We start from the raw sequence: 19,910 nt of genomic DNA on the forward strand, positions 1-19,910 counted from the left end.
TATAAAGATCATCTTATTGGCATTAATGACGTAAAAAAAAAGTAAGTCACAAGGAGTTTAATAGGCCATAAGACCTCTACAATATACCACAATTGTTGCACATATAGAATTCAAGCACAAGTAAGGAAGTTCGACATAATTCCACACTAAATAATCTCACTTGCTTATTGATATACTTCTAGCTGTGGTGAAATCCAACCTTCTCAAGATTGGTATGTAGTGCTTCACACATTTCAATGATACGATCAGCCATGCTTTGCAAAGCAAAGAAATTAGAGAAATTCCCCAGTCACACCACTATCAATGCAATGTCAGATCCAACCTTGGAAAAGAAAGCGCTGGGTTCACTCAACAGCAACCAAGAAGATGGAAGTTGATAATGATAATCATACATAGCCTCAGTTGTCTTCTGATACAGCACAATGTAATAGCCATGCTTTTAAGTGAAGTGTTGCAGATAATTGCCCTGAGGGGATAGCCTGGACACACCACCGCAGCCACGTCGGTGCCCTCCGTTCCTGCTACCATGCAACTCACTCTGTCCATCATGACGTTGAAGGTTAGCAGACATCGCGGGACCAGGAATGTCCGACTAATTCCGTTGCTAAACTAGGGGATCCGAAGTTGCCTCATTCGAAGACCAAAGCATACTCGATCGAAGCACAAACCACCCTCTGAGACAGCAATTACAGTCATGTGCATGACATTCCCAAGTTAAACGCACAGTATAATGGCACCGCGTGAAAGTACCTTGAACCCATTGATTTCCCAACGAGAACCAACGGGTGGCAAGGATGCTGTGAGACTGCCCTGCTGATTTCTTCCCTGTGACTCTCCACTAGCTTCTCGGCCTTGGGAGGAGCCCCTTTCTTACCATTTGCACAATCTGTAAAATGAATCCAGACAACGCTGGGTTATGTCAAAATAATTAAAATCATCCTATTGTGGATACAATATTCCCAAATCAACTTGCATTTCAGATTCTGAGTAAAGCTTGAGATGAAAGGTTTGTTTTCTCTCACACATTTGTCAATGGCAGTAAGAAAGTCTTTTCGAGCAATTGAAAGAACGGTAATCGGACCAAACAATAGGTGGAGGCAGATAAAGAAGTCTGGTCGTGTTGCATGAAGATTAATGAATACATATACGACTAACAAATCGTATAGTCTCCAAACACGCAGAGGAGAGTTTACTTAAAACGAAATGGTTGTCAAATAAGCATCTTACACGGGTAGTCGAAGGTGTCGACCTCAACCGCGTTAGCTGCCTCTTCCATCTTCCATAGATGCACCACTGATTTCATCAAAGTTTAGCTTAAACCCTAAACCCGAAATAGAACAAGTCGCGTTCTATTCTGCCTCTTATCAAACGTCGCTTATGTGCTCAGTGCTTAAACTAGATAATGTGTTAACTACATCGTTTTCTCTGTTGCAAATTTGTTGGCAGAGGTAGAACACCAAAAATGGAGCAACAGGAATGACTGCTTGAAATGTCATAACTCAGATACTCCGGGTGAAAGCTTGCGTCCAAGAAAAGGGTGCTACTGCTCCTCTAATTCCAAGAGACATTTACGAAGGCCACTATTCGTGATCGGCAAGCGCGTTGTCTGATCATAGGCATGGAAACGCATCAAGACGAGCATGGCGATCACAGACCACGTGCACCTGACCATCCATTCGTGAGAGGAATTGGCTCCTGCACCGTGCGCGAACATGGTGAAGAGGGGCAGCTAATTTATGTGGGTTACTCTTCAGCTCCGCTGCGCTGCCAGATGGCACTCCCTCACCCTGCTCTTGTCCATCCTTCTGGTTCCTTTTACTTGGCTGTTGAACCACACTCTTCATGAGCGCCTCCTTTCTGTTGCTTCGGCTCTTCGACGGTGCTGTTACTGCTGCAGCTTCTTCCGGAGAAGGAGATGCAGCTCTACGACGCTTTGGTCTCGCCATTGAGCTTCAAAGCACTGCACAGTGGGTCTACATTTGAAAGAAGGAGCCTCAATTAACTAGCGCAACCGCGACGTACTTGGTCGATGTTTACTCCATCTGCTTCTACACTCCGAAAGTGGGTTACTGGGTCATTTCCGGAGAACCTCAACGGGGGATCGCTCACTAAATCTTCAAGCTTTATTCTACATTTCTACAAAAAAAAAAAAAAAAAAATCAACTCAAAAAAATCTACTCATTAATTTTTTTTTTCAAACACAGATGTTTTATAAACAAGGATTCATGGTTGATTATTTTCTTTGTAAAAGAAATAAAATATAGATTGGCTACATTTTAGTTTGTTTCATTCTTATAACAAATTTTTAATTTACACATACTCTAATAAAAAGATTGTAAGATTTTAAAATCATATTTTAATATAAAAACTAGAAAAATCAATGAAATTAAGTTTCTCATTAGAATATTAATTTGGTGTAAGAGATTGTATAGGTTAATTTTATTTTAAATTAAATACAAATCATAAAATATTTTTTGCAAGTATCTTGTATCTAAGTGGTTTTATAATTAAAAAAAATACAATAACCATAAAAGCATGGTTGTAAAAACTACAACTAAAATAAATCTTAGTTTGCATTGCACTCCCTTGCTTGCATTGCCAAATTCTCTCAAGCTTTTGAGCTTGCCTCCATATCTCCTCTCATCCTCCTCGCTTCTCCCAAACACTCTTCCATGTTCTTGATAGATCTTATAATGTCCAAGATTCAATTTGAAGATTTGACAATTGCAATTCTTGAACTAATTAATTGAATATAGAGATTTTTGTAATATGTAGTGAAAGAGTTGAAGAGGGGCTTCTTTATTCATTGAATGTCATGTAGATAAACTATTCATTGAATCATTACTTTTTGGATGATTCATAGATGAATTGTTTAATCAAACATATATCTATGAAAAGTATCAAGCAGGGATTTGCTACTCATCCGCATTCCATTCTTTTCTTACTTTTGTTTGAATTTGAATATCATCTACTAGGAGATTTATAATTCAACATAAAAATTAGTAAATGACATGATTTCTATTGATTAAAATTTAATTATCTTGATTTTGAATAAATATAATGGATCTAAAAATGAATTAGAATTTATTTTAATTAATATTAGAAGTCAATTTTTAAAGAATCAATTATAAAAAGGATAAAATAAGCCCAAATTAATAGTAAAAGAGACAAATGTGTTATAATAGGATAACTTTAATAATAGCAAAAGGTTTATCTAATTTTTTTATGGTAATTGATAATATATTATAAATACTACTCCAAGACTTGATTCATGTGCTTTGTTTGTTCATTAGTTTGAGGATGGAAGTTTAAAGGTAATTTTATGTCTATTTTTAATATTTTAAAAAGAATCCTTTAAAATATAGATACAAATTGAGTTCCTCTATTTAATATAATACCTATTAGTAGTCCATGATAATAATAGATATTGTCAAAAAAGGCTACTTATAAGAATTATAAGAGCTTGAGATTGAAAGATCTATAATAAAATCTATAGAAACAAAAGATTATAATTATATATGTGATGGTTGGAGAATTTTATAAGATCAATAACAAGAAGTTTTTTGTCTTAAAAAAAATATTACATGATTTTATAAAACTTTAACTAACTTCTATATTTAAAGCTACTAAAAAGAGAAGGTAGTAGTTATAAGACTTAAGAGAAATCCTATGAAAGCAACATTGATAGTAATGATAGTTTGTCTAAAGGTTCAAACTAGTGGTTATGTTAAATACTTGGATGAGCATAGCCAATTTAGCTATTCTAATGGATTTATTTGATGAGATTTAGAAAATGATAAATAAAGTGTTTTCTAAAAAATATACATTTTTAGAAAGGATAATTTATTTTTGAGTTGAATTATAGCACATGTATCTTTTAAGATGTTTTTCAAGACCAAGGTGAATATATGGTAAGCCTCTGGACTCTAATTTACACTTTTATGGAATAGAATAATAAATATATATTATTGTTAAAAAATACAAAATTTTGATATATCCTATTTTTTCTTTGTAAAAAGTTATTTCAGAGTTTTATTAAAAAATAATTTAAAAGTATATAAATTGACTATGTAACACACAACAAAAACTACTTTTGGTTCAAAAGATTATTTTCTATGAGAAAATAACAAAAAATATCTAACAAAGTAAAATGTATTTGCTCTACAATTTTGTTGTAATGTAGAATACATGGCTAAGACAATTGTCTTTTCTCTACATGATATGAGTTGAATTCTCTCAAAGCATACTTTCCACCAATGTTTATTCTTAAGGTATATATCTTCTTACCTATGATCTTGTCTTTTTCTTTGTATAAAGCTCAAAACTTAGAGAAGACTTGAATGTTTTTAAATGTAAATACAACCATGTGTGTGTGTGTGTGTTTTTTTTTTTTTTTTTTTTTTTTTTTTTAAATTAACAAGAAATATAACAAAATATAATGCTCCTTCCAAAGATCTAAGGTAGAATGGTTTTCACCACATTGGAATAAATTAGCTAAAGGATTTTAGATGTTTCCAATGTTCTTACCTTACATGTTCTTTTTTGATTTTTGATTTTTTTGATTTTTTCTTATTTTTTATAAGGCATATAGAACAATTAAGGTTTCTGATGAGAATTTTTGGCAATCTTTTTATAATTCTTAAGCTTATCATTTTCTGTAGTTCTTGAAAATAAAAATAGCCAAGCCATTAAAGCCAAAGAACAACAATAGAATTTTTCTTTGAATTCTACAATTGATTGTGTAGATTGCTAGATTATACTTGACATCTAAGTACTCATTTATTGTATTTTCTACCAATTTAAAAAGGCCATTGAAAGTGTCTCTTTACAAAATAATCAATATAATTCTTTCTTTGTTTTTGAAAATGTATTTGTCATTGTCAAAACCTAATGAAATTTCTTTGTTTGCTAAAAATTCAACTCAGATGATATTCTTCAAGGTCCTTGGAGAGTATAAAATGTGAGGTTTTTTGTATTTCTTTACTTAGCTAGTAGATTGTGATATTGCCACTCTTAGTTATATCATGCCTTCAATCTCCTACTGAAATAATCTTAATTTTTTAATTAAATACATTTGAAGGTAATATAGAAAATTTTCTTGTAACATGATTTGTTGCTGTATAATATAAGTACAAAGATAACAACTAAGTTTGTATATCTAAGTTGTTTACCTTTGCTAAATATGCATCTATAATTTATAAAGTATATCCTTCATCTTCATGGGTTTCTTCTCCCACAAACTGATCTTGACTTGAAGAACCATTCTTTGATTGTTTTGATTTAACATTGTATATTTGTGCTTCTAGGCCTCTATTAGATATATATATATATATATATATATATATATTTGCAATTTATTTTTGAGGTCCTTTATTATAGGTAATAAGTACCATAATCTTGTTTTTGAGTAATTTAGTTTTTTCAAAGCTTTCAAGTACAAGTCTTTGATGTGGCATCATTGTAGTCATAGTTATCTTGATTTAAATTCTGGTAAATTTTTGAGGACTTCAATTTTTTTTTCTAGCTTATTGAATTGATTCCTTTCTAATGATAACTGCCAGTCCTTCCTCCTTGGATCATGGGGCTTTAAGTGTATGGGCAATGCATACCTTATTGATATATAAGAGCAAGTATTTTTGGCTTCTTTTCAGATCCATTAAATCTCTTGTTCATATCTTCATTAAGAAGTCTTGTTTCTACTTCTAAATACAATACAAGTGATCAAGAGTGATAGAGCAGATAAAAATTATATAAAAATAACATAGTAATATAATGTCCTAAGCCTCAAAGACAATTGCCTAAATTTGTAGATGAATATAAATACACATTGCTTTTTTTATTTTTTTCATCTATCAACCAATGGCACCAGTCCTCTTCCGATATTTTTTAACTTTTAGTTAAATTTTCTTGTCATCTTTGAATATTTGTCATCGTTTCATCAATAGTACTTGTTATCTTATAATATTTTTTATCTTTCAACAATATAATTTTGACATCAAAGATAGAAGATATCAATTCTTAATAGTAATGTTATTAGTTCTTGATAATCTATACTTACGTGTAATAATTCATTGTTTTTCTTTAGAAATAAGATAATATTTTAATTAAAAATTGTGAGTAGAAAATGAAATTCTTATCTATTTTTTTTATTAATATATTCTTTAAATAAAATTAATTCTAAATTATTCATAAATTATAGATTGATCTTAATGATAGTTGAATTCTTTTTTAAAAGTTAATTAAGAAATTATAAAGATAATACTTTGAAAGAATATTCACATTCTCTTTTCAAATATGTTATTATATAATGTGTTATTTTTCTTGAAAATGTATCAAATACTTACCTATAGAAGGTAAATTAGAAATTACAACAACAAATGTTTTAAAAATTCTAATAGAATCTTAAATAAATTCCAATTAAAATTTAATAATATTAATTAAACCTCAATCAATTCTTAAGAAATACTAAAGAAATTATAAAAATAATTATAAGTAAATTATAAAGAATTTTTAAAGAAATTATAAAGAAATTATAAATAAAAATTTTAAAAATATTAAAAAAGAAGCTATAAAGAAATAATAAAAAACCTTAAATAAATATTAAAAATAGAAATTCTAAAGAAAAAAAATATCATAAAGAAATATTAAAAATAAAAATCCTAATAAAATACTAAAATAAAAACCTTAAATATATTTTAAACAAATCCTAACCAAATTCCTATTGCGATTTCAAAATTTTCATAAATATTAATTAAACTATTGATTTTGACTAAATTTTATTTACATTTAAATCTTCAAGAAAAAAAAACACAAAAAAATTTAAAAAAATTGAATACATGAATTAGAGAAAAAAAACTTCCAATTCTCTTGGATGTTGGTAGTCATCCTTCTTCAACCTAGATATTGATCTTCTAGCAATGATTAGTCCTTTTTAAACTATTCAATTGCTCTCCAAATTTGAAAAATTGTAGAAGTCTAAACTTGATATTCCTTCATAAAATTTTGCTTCAATCAAATTAATGCAATTTTCAAGATCACAAAAAATCTCAGTAATTATAAAATTTAAATATCTGAGATTTTAACCAAATCAAACTTCTATATCTTTCAATCTATCCATTTGATTGACTTGATATTTTCAAAAAATATTTTAAAAAAGCTTATTTATGCACTTACAAAATTTCATTTGTACATTTGCTATAATGGTCAAAAATTCTTCATATATATATATATATATATATATATATAAGTTACTTTTTATTTCTTAAAACCCAAAATCATTGAAAAAATATTTCTTTTTAAAAAGCTTTTAGAAACTCATTATCTATACAAAATTCTTAAAGCCAATTCTTATAAAATTTTCTTAAAGTCTTTTCTCTAATTTTTCTCTTCAATTAGCAAAAAAACTCTAAAATTGTTGTAGATGCATAGTATTGTGCCTCAATATTTGATTTTAATCCTAGTTCACAACTTGTTCTCTCTGAGTATCAATTTTTAGGTTTTTAAAGTAATTTTTATTAAAAACTAGTCTTAATGTTCTTCTTAAGATATTTATATTAATTATTTTTTTAATCCTTATTTATAGACTTATAAATTAAATAGAAACCTATTTTATAGAAAAACAAGACTAGCAATTATTAAATTTTCTATCTCTTTGACTATTACCTAAATTTTTAAATTTTATTTTTTATATATTTTTAATTAAGTTCTTCTATTATATAATCTTTTTTTTCTTTTACCTAATAGCTATTTTATAATACAAAAACATTTGGATGATGTTTAAATTGAATTAGAATGATGAATGCAATCTTTTTACTATCCTTGATTTGTTTGATATATATGACAAATAAAGTTCTTTCTTTTGCAACATGCATAAAAGATTTTGCGCCTATAAATAAATATTTGATTATATTAAGCTTTTATCCACTTCTTCATTAGATTTTATTTTTATACTATTAAAAAAATCAAGATTACAAGAAATCTAGTTTAATTGAGAGTTATATTATTCTAGTCACAATAAAACTAAAATGATTGGATTAAAATGAATCTTGATATTATTGAATTCTATTTAGCTATTATAACAATTTTTTTTATATCTATAATAATGGTCTTATAGATAGTATTTCAAAAAAATAATAAAAACAATCATCTATAACTTCTATATGCACGGGCTTAGTTTTTTATCAAAAATATTCAATATCTTTTAATAAAGTCTTAATTTAAAAAACAAGCTAAGACTCTTGAATCCAATAACATAGAGGATTTGTAATTATTAAATTCTAAACAAACATCTATTGTAAAACAATGAGATGGTTTTGAAGCAAGAATATAATCTTTACTTGAATTTTTACAAGATTTTCGCCACACAATTCCTATTTTAGCTGAATAAAATTATTTTCTAATTCATTGTCTTTTTTTACACTTACGCTCTTTATTTTAACATAATCAAATATCTAAATTTTAGAATCAGAATGCACAATGTGCAAGTCATGCAAATAACATATTATTTTTGTAGTTTGATACATAATATTATAAAAAATAAAAAATATAAGATATCTATTCTTCTTTTTATAATATAAAATTCAATTTTTTGCATCAATTCTATTCTTATATATATATATATATATATATATATATATACATATATTTTATTATTATTACAAAAACTTCACTACTTTTGATGGCAAGAATGTTCACTTCTCTCTTAAAGAACACACTATATCCAACATCTATCTGTTTAGTTGTATACAAAAGTCGAATTACTTTGATTTATAAACTTGTTTGTAGAATCAAAGTTATCCTTTTATACATTTTATAATTTCAAGCCTTGCCATGTCTATTGATGATTCTAGAGAATTTAATTTTTTAACTTCTATAAGATAATAGTCTTCTAACATTTTTAATAGATGTTTTATTAATCTGTAATATTTAAAATCCTCTTTTCTATTTTTACAGATAAATATATCATATAGAATTTCTTTGAAAGCATATCATTTTTCATATTATAACAACATTTCAAATCCTAAAGAAGTTTTCAAAAAAATTCTATATTATTCAATTAGAAGATAGCTTCCTTACACCAATTTGGTTTTTTATAATTATTTTTATTACTAATAAGATTTATTTAATATTAAAAATAATTCACTTAATAAAATCTCAAGTTAAAATCTATTACAAATGCAAGTCTATAGATGGTAAAAAATATTGATGATATATTCAATTCTTTTTTTTTTAAATTTATAAATTGGTTTTTATTTTAAAATAGTTTTTAAAAATAAAACCTTGAATGCTTTAATGTAAATATTAGATTATTTTAAATAATATCTTTAAAAATACCTTGCATGTTTGATATTTTGTCAATAACTTTAACATAATTTTCATATTTTTCTATATTGCTGAAAGATCTTGACAAGAAAAAATATTCCAATTTTAACTCATTACTACCTAAAAAAAACTAACATTAATTTTTTTTTATTTCAAGATTAGTCATCAAATAATGATTTTATTTACAATATTCCACAAAAAAAAAAATCTACCTTATAAATTAAATCTATAATTTTAAGAAAAAATTTAATCTTGAATAATCCTAAAATCAATATTAAAATTATTTTTATATTTAAATTACATAATTTTAACTTATAAGATTAATATAAATCTCATTAATTTTTATATTGTAATACTAAAGCCTAACTAACTTTTGCCAAAAACAAACTACCTTATATACTTAAATATACAATTAAAATGATTTTTTAATAAGATACAAACATGATTCAAAAACTTTCAATAAGAATGTAATATTAAAATATAAAATTCTTTAAATTTATCCATCTTCTTTTGATTGAATAAAATAATCAACTTAAATTCTAAAAAACATCTAATCAAAATATATCTTATATACAATTAACCAACTACAAGGTCATGTTGCAAATTTTAATAAGATTAATTTTTAACTTTACTTATTTCTTTCTATCTTTTTATTTCTATTAATTATAATTTCATGTTTGAGATTCATTTTATTATTTAACTCAATTTTATCTATACTCCTATGAATTTATTTTATCTTATATTTAAACTTATAAATTACATGTATTATTTTTACTAATTTAGGAAAAAATATCAATAATTGATAAACCTAATACTTATTAAATTGATTTTTCACCGCACTCTTGTAACTCCTAAATATCATAAATTTTTCAAATATTAAAACTAAAAAAGAAGTTAAAAAAAAAATATATAAAATATAATAATAATAATCTTTATATTTATTCAAAATTCTTTCTACATCTATGATTCTATTAATTCTTCTACTTAATACCACTATTAAGTGTAAAATACATCATTTCATTTCTAAAAACGAAATGCTATCAATTAAAAAAAATCCTTCATAAATCAATTAAATATTTAAAAACCATTGATGTGTATATTACAAATAGATTTTTTAAACTGACTTAAAATATATTCTTGAGAAATTATCCAAAATCTATAATTTTATTATAAAATCAATATTATACTTAATATTTTATTAATATGTATATATATAAGAATAGATCTTATTAAATATATTATAAATAAGTAAATATATATATATATTTATGTATGGAAAAATAATAAATATAAAAAACTAATATTTTGATCTTCTAAAAATAATTTATATTAGAATACACCTAATTTCTATCTTTTTAAGTTATTTTTAAAATATTATATAAAACTTAGCTTCATCTTATTTACTTTTTAATTCTATTTATAAACTATATCTATTTATTTTAAATATTTCAATAGATAATATAATTTAAATATATTTTCGAACTTCTAATAAAAAATATTATTCTTAAAAAAAAAATTAAAAAGTAGCAACTCAAACTTAACAATGCTATTCTAAAATACTTGTGCTTATGCTGCAATCCATTCAATTCAATACCACCATTACTAGACTTTTCTTTGATTTGAGCAAATTTGCACAAGTAACCATTTTTTGAAAGAATTACATAAAACAAAGAAATCTTTATAAAATACTCTATTTATAATGCTACTTGCTCCAAAGAAAGTAATGTTATAGCATATAAGTATACATAAAAGAAGAAAGGTACTAAACTTTCAACAATTGCAAGGCAAGATAAGCAACTATGGGTAAAGATAGCTAGACAAGGCTTTGCTTTCTTGGATCCAATCATGCTCAAGATGAAAATGCAATTAATTAGTAGTCATCATTTGTAAAATGACTAAAACTACAACAAAGGTATCTTTTGCATTTCCATACAAATGCATGCTTGTGGAAATGTGGACATGATTATGTTAGAATTTGAATACTTGCTATATCCATAGAATTGCCACATGATGTTAGCTTTTATATTGTTAATTGATTGCATTGAAGAAAAAAACTACATTTAATTCTTACTAAAATCAATACCAATTGTATTCTTTATATACCAATTCTAAAACTTAGACTCAATTCCGGATGTTTTAACACTATAGACAAGTGTTCTTTTACTAGTATAATATTTTTATAGTATTTTTTCATGAGAGTAATGAAAAATAGATTAAATTTTGAAGCCCTAGGTGAATAGTTAACCAATCAATTGGCTAGCAAGAAACATGAATTGCAATCAATTAGAAGATGGGAACAAAAGGGAAGCAATTGCAAGCACTTTGTAGATTGAAAGGTTATAGCATTAGGAGGATAAATTTAATAAAATAGCAAACTTTAAAACCAATTATGGAAGATGTTGTGAATCATAGTTATAACTTCATTTTATATTTTATGTATATTTTATATATAAATTTAAGCATAATTTATTTTTTTAAATTAAATATTCCATCCCTTGGATTTTTGTCAAATTTTTCATTCAGTAGTTTGCACCTCCACTACTTCTTTCTTAATTTTTTAAATTAACATATTTTTAAAATATAATAGAAATCTAATAATAATTTTAATCAATTACAATATTAATGCTAATTCTAACACCAAAGTCTTTATATTTTACAAATTAAAAATTTACACAAAACATTTAATACACAACCGTAAGAAGGCCAAATAAGGTTTCTCAAGCATAGAAAGCAAATAATCTCAGAATTTGAAATGATGCTTAGATGCCTAATGGTGGAGTAGAAGTTGGACCTAACACATGAAATAATGAGATCAGCAGTCTATCATGGCACATGTTTGTGCCAAAGTAGGTATATTTCCTCAAATTGTTTAGGTTTCAACCTTCAATTTGGTATTCAAAAGTCCGAAATTTCCATTGTTCATGGATGTTAATACAGAGATTTAAGGATTCAATAAAGAATTTCTACATTTGGAAATAAAAGGAATTTTCTTAAAACATTTTTAAAAATTAACACAAAACATTTAATACATGTTTTTTTTTTTCTTTTTTTCTTTTTTTCTTTTTTTAATCATCTATGTTGTTTTCAATAATATTGTGTAAGGTTTTTTGCATTTATGAACTTTGAGATTTTGTTGTAATTGGTCTTCAAAAAAACTAATCCTACCATCAAATACATTGTTTAAAATTTCAGGCATAGAAGTCATTATTTTTCAAAACATCAAATACATTTTGATATTCATTAACAAAATTACAATAAATGTGTTTCAGGATATATTTCTCACAATGTGACAATACAAGTAACACAATTTTGACATACATCATCATCATCACCCAAATGTTTTTACAAAACATCTAACATACAAACTTTTCAACATCTATTCATCAAATAATTGCAATTCAAAAAATAGTGTAAATATAACAAGAAGACTCAATCTCTATAACAAGGGTAACAAGCAACCTTAATTTCAATTACACCAACCTCAAAAACCACATAAAATCAATCAAAGTGACATCATAAAAATCAAGAAAAATCCACAAACAGTAAAGCATGTTCTGGGTTCAACTTTTGTAGAAAATCCTAAATAGGTTCAATTTGAAGTACAAGATTACAAAAAAAATTCCACAGCAACCAGGAACATGGCAGCCTAGAATTGAAGAGTGAGTCAAGGGATTTTTAGTCAACCAAAAAGGACTTGGGACCTGGAAAATGGATTTAAAAAATAAATAAAAAATAAAAAATAAAATGAAAACCCACATTGGAGTCAAGAGTCTAACCTTATAATGCCAACTTTCAACATATGAAAGCCTACATGGACTTAGCAGATCTTTACCAGGACTTGTTGCTCAGCTCCATGGTGCAGCAATTTTTCATGCATTTCCTTGCTTATTCTTACTTAACCTGCATAAAGATCATGGCTTTCAAAACATCCATTGTCACTAATACTTTCAATCAATTCTAGCATTTGTGTTGAGTACAAGCTCCCACAAATCTTCATATACAACAATTCTCTTGAAGAAATTATTATTTTAGACTTGATTGTGTAGGTCACTAATCAGTGGTGTAAATTTTGGGCGGGTTCTAGTTTTGTGAAGATTTATATCTTGAATCATTAGATATTTTTTTGTTACGAGACTTGATTTTTTGGAGCAATGGTTCTATGGGCTGATGAGGTTGGTGATATGAAATTAGACAAGCAAGGTGATTTCTTGTCATCTCCACAAGTGACACATGACAATGGTATTGTTTTTTGCTGCAATAGTGAAGTTGGTAAGGGAGGAGTTTATGGTATGGATCCTCTTAATAGGATCAAGACTACCAAGACTATGGAATGTAGCCACCTTGAAGAAATTGTACAAATGTGGATATTTTCAAGAATTCTACTTAGATGATAATTGAATTGCCAACCTTACTACTCTTTAGATTGCAGCTATTACTTGCAAATCTAAAATATAGGTAGAACTTATTGTTATGAATACCATGAAGAAAGTAATGAAGGCTCCAATTGGATGCTTAACAAGGTCATGAATGGAGGTGATATCTACTAGATTTGGTGCAACCTTGCATTGCCGCATGTAATAGGGAATGGAGCTCCATCATAAATTCATCTAATTTTTTATAAAGTAAGTCTTTCTTTAGGTATTAGTTTAAAATTAATGTGGACATTGTCGATAAAGGCAACTCTCTATTTGCAAAAACCACTGATGTCGCCATGCTTGTGCAAACCAATATGCTCATGTAAGACTAATTCAATATCAGATGAGAGTTCTAGAAAATGAATAGCTTACTAAATGCACACGTTATTTTAAAGTTGTCACTATGAAGCACCATCATCACCTCTGGCAATCTGATTTCTTCATTATATATTGTTGATTTGCTTATTGGTCATTCCAATTCTAGATCAATCATTGAGGACAATGAAGAGGTCTTTGCATTAAAAGCTTTGTGCATTGTAGGTATAAAAAAGCGGTTTAAACTAATACCTAAAGAAAGACTTACTTTAGTGAACGAAACTATGGTCGGCTCCACCTTTGCTTTTATTGTATGCTACGATGCTAACATTATGGTACTCCTTGCTGATGTTGTTGTATGGCATATTTTTCTATCTAGAAATACACAAGGTATTTAGTTGTAGAGAATTTGGCTTTAACTTATTGGCCAAGCTTTATTAAAAGAATTCTTCTTATTATAAAAGATAAAAAAATATAATAATATAGAAAGATATTCTACTAGTAAAAATCTTTTATATTTAAGAAGGTTTATACACAAGGCTTTCTAAAGTATCTAGAAATTTCTTTTTATCCTTTGCTATACTAAATTATATCTAATCATTTGCCTTTAAGTTAGACTTCCAATAAGCTGAAAGAAAATCCATAATTTCCTTGCAAAAATCCATCGTTATATCATAATTTTTTCATAGCTCCATATCTCCATCTTTAACATATATATAAACTCTTGGCTCCTAAAAACCCCTTTACTTTGTATAAAATTCCCGAATTGTAGCAAAATCCTTTCAAAATATTTTCTTCTCAAAAAAAATTATTCTCTCCAAATTTTAGAATTTTATATCTCTTGATTTAATAATTCAATTTTCTTCAAATTTCTAAATAATATTACATTTATCCTTAAGTTTTATTAAAAATAAAATAAAAAAATACAAATATACTATAGATTATCTGGCATCTTAGAAACCCTAATAAGTGCTCTAAATCCTAATTTAGAAGCATTCAAATATCATTTTCTTCATATTTCAAAAATAAAAAATTTAAATGCTACAAAATTTAATACATAGCTTTATAACATAGTAATACACATTTATAAAACTTTTTAGCTAGAGATTCATCTAAATATCCAAGTTATGGCTAAAGCCGAATCCCTCATAAAATTGATTCATTGACAAACCTCAATTTGGCAGTATTGTCTTCAACTAGTAATTGCTCTTCTAAATCAACTCCAAAACTTTTTCATTTTATATGAAAAATATAGTTCTTTAAACCAACTTTCCAACTACATAATTTGATCTTGAAAAACTCTTCATACCCATATGCTATACTCCAAAGAGTGACAGTAGAGATAAAATCAACACTTTAACTTTGAGTGCCTATATCTCCTTCAAAAAACCTCCAAATCTCTCAAAAAGTTTATCAAAATCATATCTAAAATCCTAAAATTGACAATCATGATCTTTGATGTTCAAATGGCCTCAAAATAATAATCCTAATCTCTAATAAGGCCTCAAGTAGCCACCTTGAAGTCGATTGGACATGAATTTTGGCCAATGGAAATAAAGATTTTCATCATTTATCTCTGTTCATCTATATGGTTGGCCTAATTATCTCATTTTACACAAAAGTTATTCTTTAATTTTTTTTTTCTAATAGTTTTTACATAATATATGTCCTAAATACCAAATAAAATAAATAAAATAAGATTTCAAGAGTCACCAATGTCTAATAAAGATGGCTCTAAATATATAAAAACTACTATCAACATTAAATCAACTTCAATAATAGTCTTTTTAAAGTAACTACTTCAAAGTAATAATCTAATTACATTTTGTAACCAACTAAAATTTAATAATATAGCTCTGACTATATTATATAGTAAATTACACATATATATATATATATATATATATATATTATTTTTACATAATAGCCAAACCACAATACAATAACATTTTGTTTGCACTCTACTATAAAGTGATGTATGATAAGCTATAATTTATTGATCTCCTCACCTACAAGCTCAAGGACCACCTTAGTATCGTTTAACGTGAATTCTTATTTAAAAATGCACCAAGCACCAAATTGTAAAAGATAAATAAAAAATAAAACAAGAAGATTCTATTAAGTTTAATAGAATATTAAATAAACTCTAAGTAGTTCTTAATAATCCTAATCAAAATTTTAAAAATTCAAAAGAAAAATTTTAAAATCACAAAAAAAAAAAATATATATATAAAATAAAAACCTTAAAGAAATAATAATAACCTTATAAAATTATTAAAAATAAAAACCTTAAAAATATTATAATAAATCATTTAAAATTTCTAAAAATAAAAATCTTAGATAAATTCTAAATAAATATTAGATAAATCCTAACTAAATCTAAATTTAATTCTAATCAAACCCTAAACATTGGACTAAATCTTAATGAAATCTTAATTAAATCTTAGATTAATTTGTAATAAAATCTAAAATAATTCCAAATAAATCTTAATGAATTATTATAACTATTTTAAAACCTTGATAAATATTAATTAAATTATTGATCTTAATTAGAAATACCAATTTTGAAAAAAAATCAATTCACTAATTTGAAAAAAAAAAAAAAAAAAAAAAAAAAAACTAAATCTCTCACATGTTGACCTTCTTCCTTCTCCAATCCAAATGTTGATATTCCAATAGCAATTTCTCCTTGTTGATCTATTCACATTATTCAAAAATTGGCTAATATATAGAATTCTAAGTCAAAATAGCTATCACTAATTTTTACTTCAATCAAATAAGCAGATATTATAAGATTATAAAAACCCTCACTAATCTTAAATTTCAATTATGCAAGACTGTAATCCACAAAAACTTTCATAACCATCAATTTAACCATTTGATTAATATAAAATTTTTAAAAAATATATTTAAAATAAATATAATGATAGATTGGCTAAAATTCACTCATAGATGTACTGTGATACGAAAAAAATCTTCAAAAATTGTGATTTTTTTTTTTTCAAAATCCGAACCCCTTGAATATATCTCTTCTTTTAAAAAGCCCTCAAAACCTCAATATGCCTATAAATCACATAAATTCAACTCTCAAAAATCCTCTTACAAGTTTATTCTCAAATCCCACTCTTTAATCAACCAAAGAATTCTGGAGTTGCCATAGGTGTGGGATTTTGTACCTCACGGTCTGATTTCAACCTTAATTCACAATCGGTCCTCTTTGGGCATCAATTCTTCATATTTTAGGTAATTTTTGCTAAAACATATTCTTAATTCCTTCTTAAAAACATATATATCAATTATTTATCTTATTTACTTTGATTTGGCTCACTTAAATTCCTATAAAGTAAATAAAAGTCTCTTCTTTAAGAAGGCAATATTAGCATTTATTACTTTTTGTTACTTCCTTATCTATTATCTATATTTTAAGATTATATGCTAAAATATTTTCATTTAAGCTCTTCTATAATATAATCTTTCTTTTCTTCTTTCACCATATAATTGTGTTACTACACAATACTAGAGAGATGGAAGTCGCAGCCATCATAGAATAGATATTAGATGGAAGCTCATTTATTAAAGTTGCTACCAAATTCAATGAGATTGATTCCCTCTGCAAGCCTAAGCAAGATAAATATGTTATATGGACATCTTTGCAATGGCTAGGCCTCCAAGTAGAGGCCATCTACAATGCCACTTATCCCATCGAGCAAGAGATCAACTTTGTGAACGACAATTCCATCATTGTTGTTACTAAGGGCATCATTTTCTATGGAGAACAACTTCCAAGGAACTCCTATAGGCGTGTCTATGGACAACATGCACCTTACATCGGCCACCATCACCAATCTCATGTTTACCCAATTCTTAGAGCTAGTCCATGATTACTACAACAATGGCTTGTCATTGAATTTGAGTGGAGGGCCATCTCCCAACTTAGACTATAACATGAAGGATGCAAAGATTGCCATGGCATCTTACTTATTGGAGATGAACTACTTTGTGAATCTTATCACCACCCATGTGCAAAGCATGGAGTAGCACAACCAAGATGTGAACTTGTTAGGATTGGTGATGAATTACTTTGTGAATCTTATCACCACTCATGTGCAAAGCATTGAGTAGCGCAACCAAGACGTGAACTTTGTTCAGATTGGTGTCCAAGATAGAAAATGCCAAAGAGATCCTCAAATTCATGAGCTCTACCTTCTTGGTGGCTCTATGCCAGGGCTTAGACCTGCACCATTTGGAGGAAACAATATAGACAGCTGTGAAGCAAGTGGTGGCACATATGGCCAAGAAGACACTCTTCATGGGAAGTGATGAGTCCCTTCTGCCATTGCAATTCTGTTAGAAGGATCTGTTGATGGTGGTTGTCTGCCATTGCAATTCTGTTAGAAGGATCTGTTGATGGTGGTTGAGCAAGAACTAGTGTTTTCATACATTGATAACATTGCTAGTAGCTCGTACCCATTCATAGAGCAGCTGCGACAGGTGTTGGTTGGCTGTGCTCTGATGAGAGTAGACAAAGACACTGTCAGCTCTGTATTCAACCGCATTCCCATCTTCAAAGCAAAACTAAAGCAGCAATTGAGTCAAGTAGTGCCATGGGTGCGAGAAGCATATGATACAAAAGGGACGTCTTTTGTACCCATCAGAATTCAAGATTGCCGATCATGTCTGCTGTACAGGTTGGTGCACGAGTAGCTGGGGACACAACTCTTATCAAAGGTGAGCACTGTGTCTCCAAGGCAAGAGATCGAGAAGATGTTTGATGCCATCTCAAAAGGGAAATTGGTGGCTCCTTTGCTGGAATGTGTCCAAGGCTGGACCAGACCACCCAAACCCTTTCCCAAATCATGTTGATGGAGCTCTTTGTTTATGAGGTCGAAGTGCATCATGCATTACTTGCACTTCTTGATTAATTGAGAAGTGTATATTAACAACCTGAATGATCATTGCCCTCCTGTTTGTAGTGCTATGTTACACCATTTTGGTTTTAACCTTTGTAATTTTCAAAATTATCATAAATTCGGATTCTTAGTACATCATCCTTTTCCTGTCCGTCAATTTGGTTATTAGTTTTGTACAATTCCTGTTCATTCATACTTCAATTATATCGGACACTGTAGCAATTCTTTTGGGAACAAGTCAACGACCGTAACAGTGAGAACGATAAATCCATGTTCAGTTGCTTGTGTGGTTATTATGCATATTGTAGCACAGAATGTAGCGTCGGTTTAGAACGGCATCTCTGGATTAAATAACCTTTGTTAGAGTCTTATGTCGGACCTAATTGAAATAAGGCAGCTGTCTCTTATGCATCAGGGAATAAGCTATCCAGGCACTCGTCAACATAAGGGCGCTGAGGATGTGGTAAATGAAGGCAGACTTATTAGGCACCCAAAAATCGCCCCTCCGCGATATATCACAACCAACTTCGGGCACCGTATCGGGGCCTAACTACTAATCACTGCATCAATCCCCTCACACAACGCTGTATGAGGGAACACCTCCACTCCACTCCACTACTATACCCCCAACGTCCCTCCCCCGTGCTACAAACAGATACCTGAGTCCTGCACTCTCTGTCTCTACATATACGCGCCCACCCGGATAAACTCGCACAAGCCTCGCCTCGCATGGGCTCCGAAGCCTTCCTTTCCATTTCAATTCCTTCCATTAGGGTTTTCCCCATTCCATTAGTTAGGGCATCACCACGCTCCCCTCGCTCCCCACGTCCCCTAGCAATTTTACCAGCATATCAAAAGTGTTGGACAGTGAGGGGAATGGATAATATTACCAATGCAAATCGTGAATTTTGACTGGTTTAGGATTTAATAAGAAAACGAAGTTTGGACT

At 28.2% G+C, this 19,910-nt stretch overlaps 1 protein-coding gene across 2 annotated transcripts; it reads right to left on the reverse strand.

The window, feature by feature from the left end:
• Positions 1-1,982, reverse strand: LOC112275281 (uncharacterized). Of its 2 annotated transcripts, none has more exons than XM_024505520.3 (3): positions 1,228-1,982; positions 751-886; positions 1-538 (listed from the first exon to the last, which is right to left on the reverse strand). In XM_024505520.3, exons 1-3 carry the CDS (start codon positions 1,301-1,303, stop codon positions 349-351), a joined length of 402 nt encoding a protein of 133 aa, XP_024361288.1. In that variant the 5' UTR covers positions 1,304-1,982; the 3' UTR covers positions 1-348. The 2 variants fall into 2 exon arrangements, with proteins under 2 accessions (XP_024361288.1, XP_073386426.1); XM_073530325.2 differs by having other exon boundaries at positions 1-518; positions 1,228-1,964.
• Between the last annotated feature and the right edge of the window lie 17,928 nt (positions 1,983-19,910).

Source organism: Physcomitrium patens, chromosome 22, assembly GCF_059467195.1.
Source record: "Physcomitrium patens ecotype Gransden chromosome 22, ASM5946719v1, whole genome shotgun sequence".
Lineage (NCBI taxonomy): Eukaryota > Viridiplantae > Streptophyta > Bryopsida > Funariales > Funariaceae > Physcomitrium > Physcomitrium patens.

What these genes read in the sequence shown, in the direction of transcription:
- LOC112275281 (XM_024505520.3), bottom strand. Translation starts at nt 1,303, where the DNA reads ATGAAATCAGTGGTGCATCTATGGAAGATGGAAGAGGCAGCTAACGCG. An exon ending in CGACACCTTCGACTACCCGT is followed by an intron (nt 887 to 1,227) that starts GTAAGATGCTTA and finishes TTCATTTTACAG; the next exon opens with ATTGTGCAAATGGTAAGAAA. An exon ending in GGGAAATCAATGGGTTCAAG is followed by an intron (nt 539 to 750) that starts GTACTTTCACGC and finishes CATGATGGACAG; the next exon opens with AGTGAGTTGCATGGTAGCAG.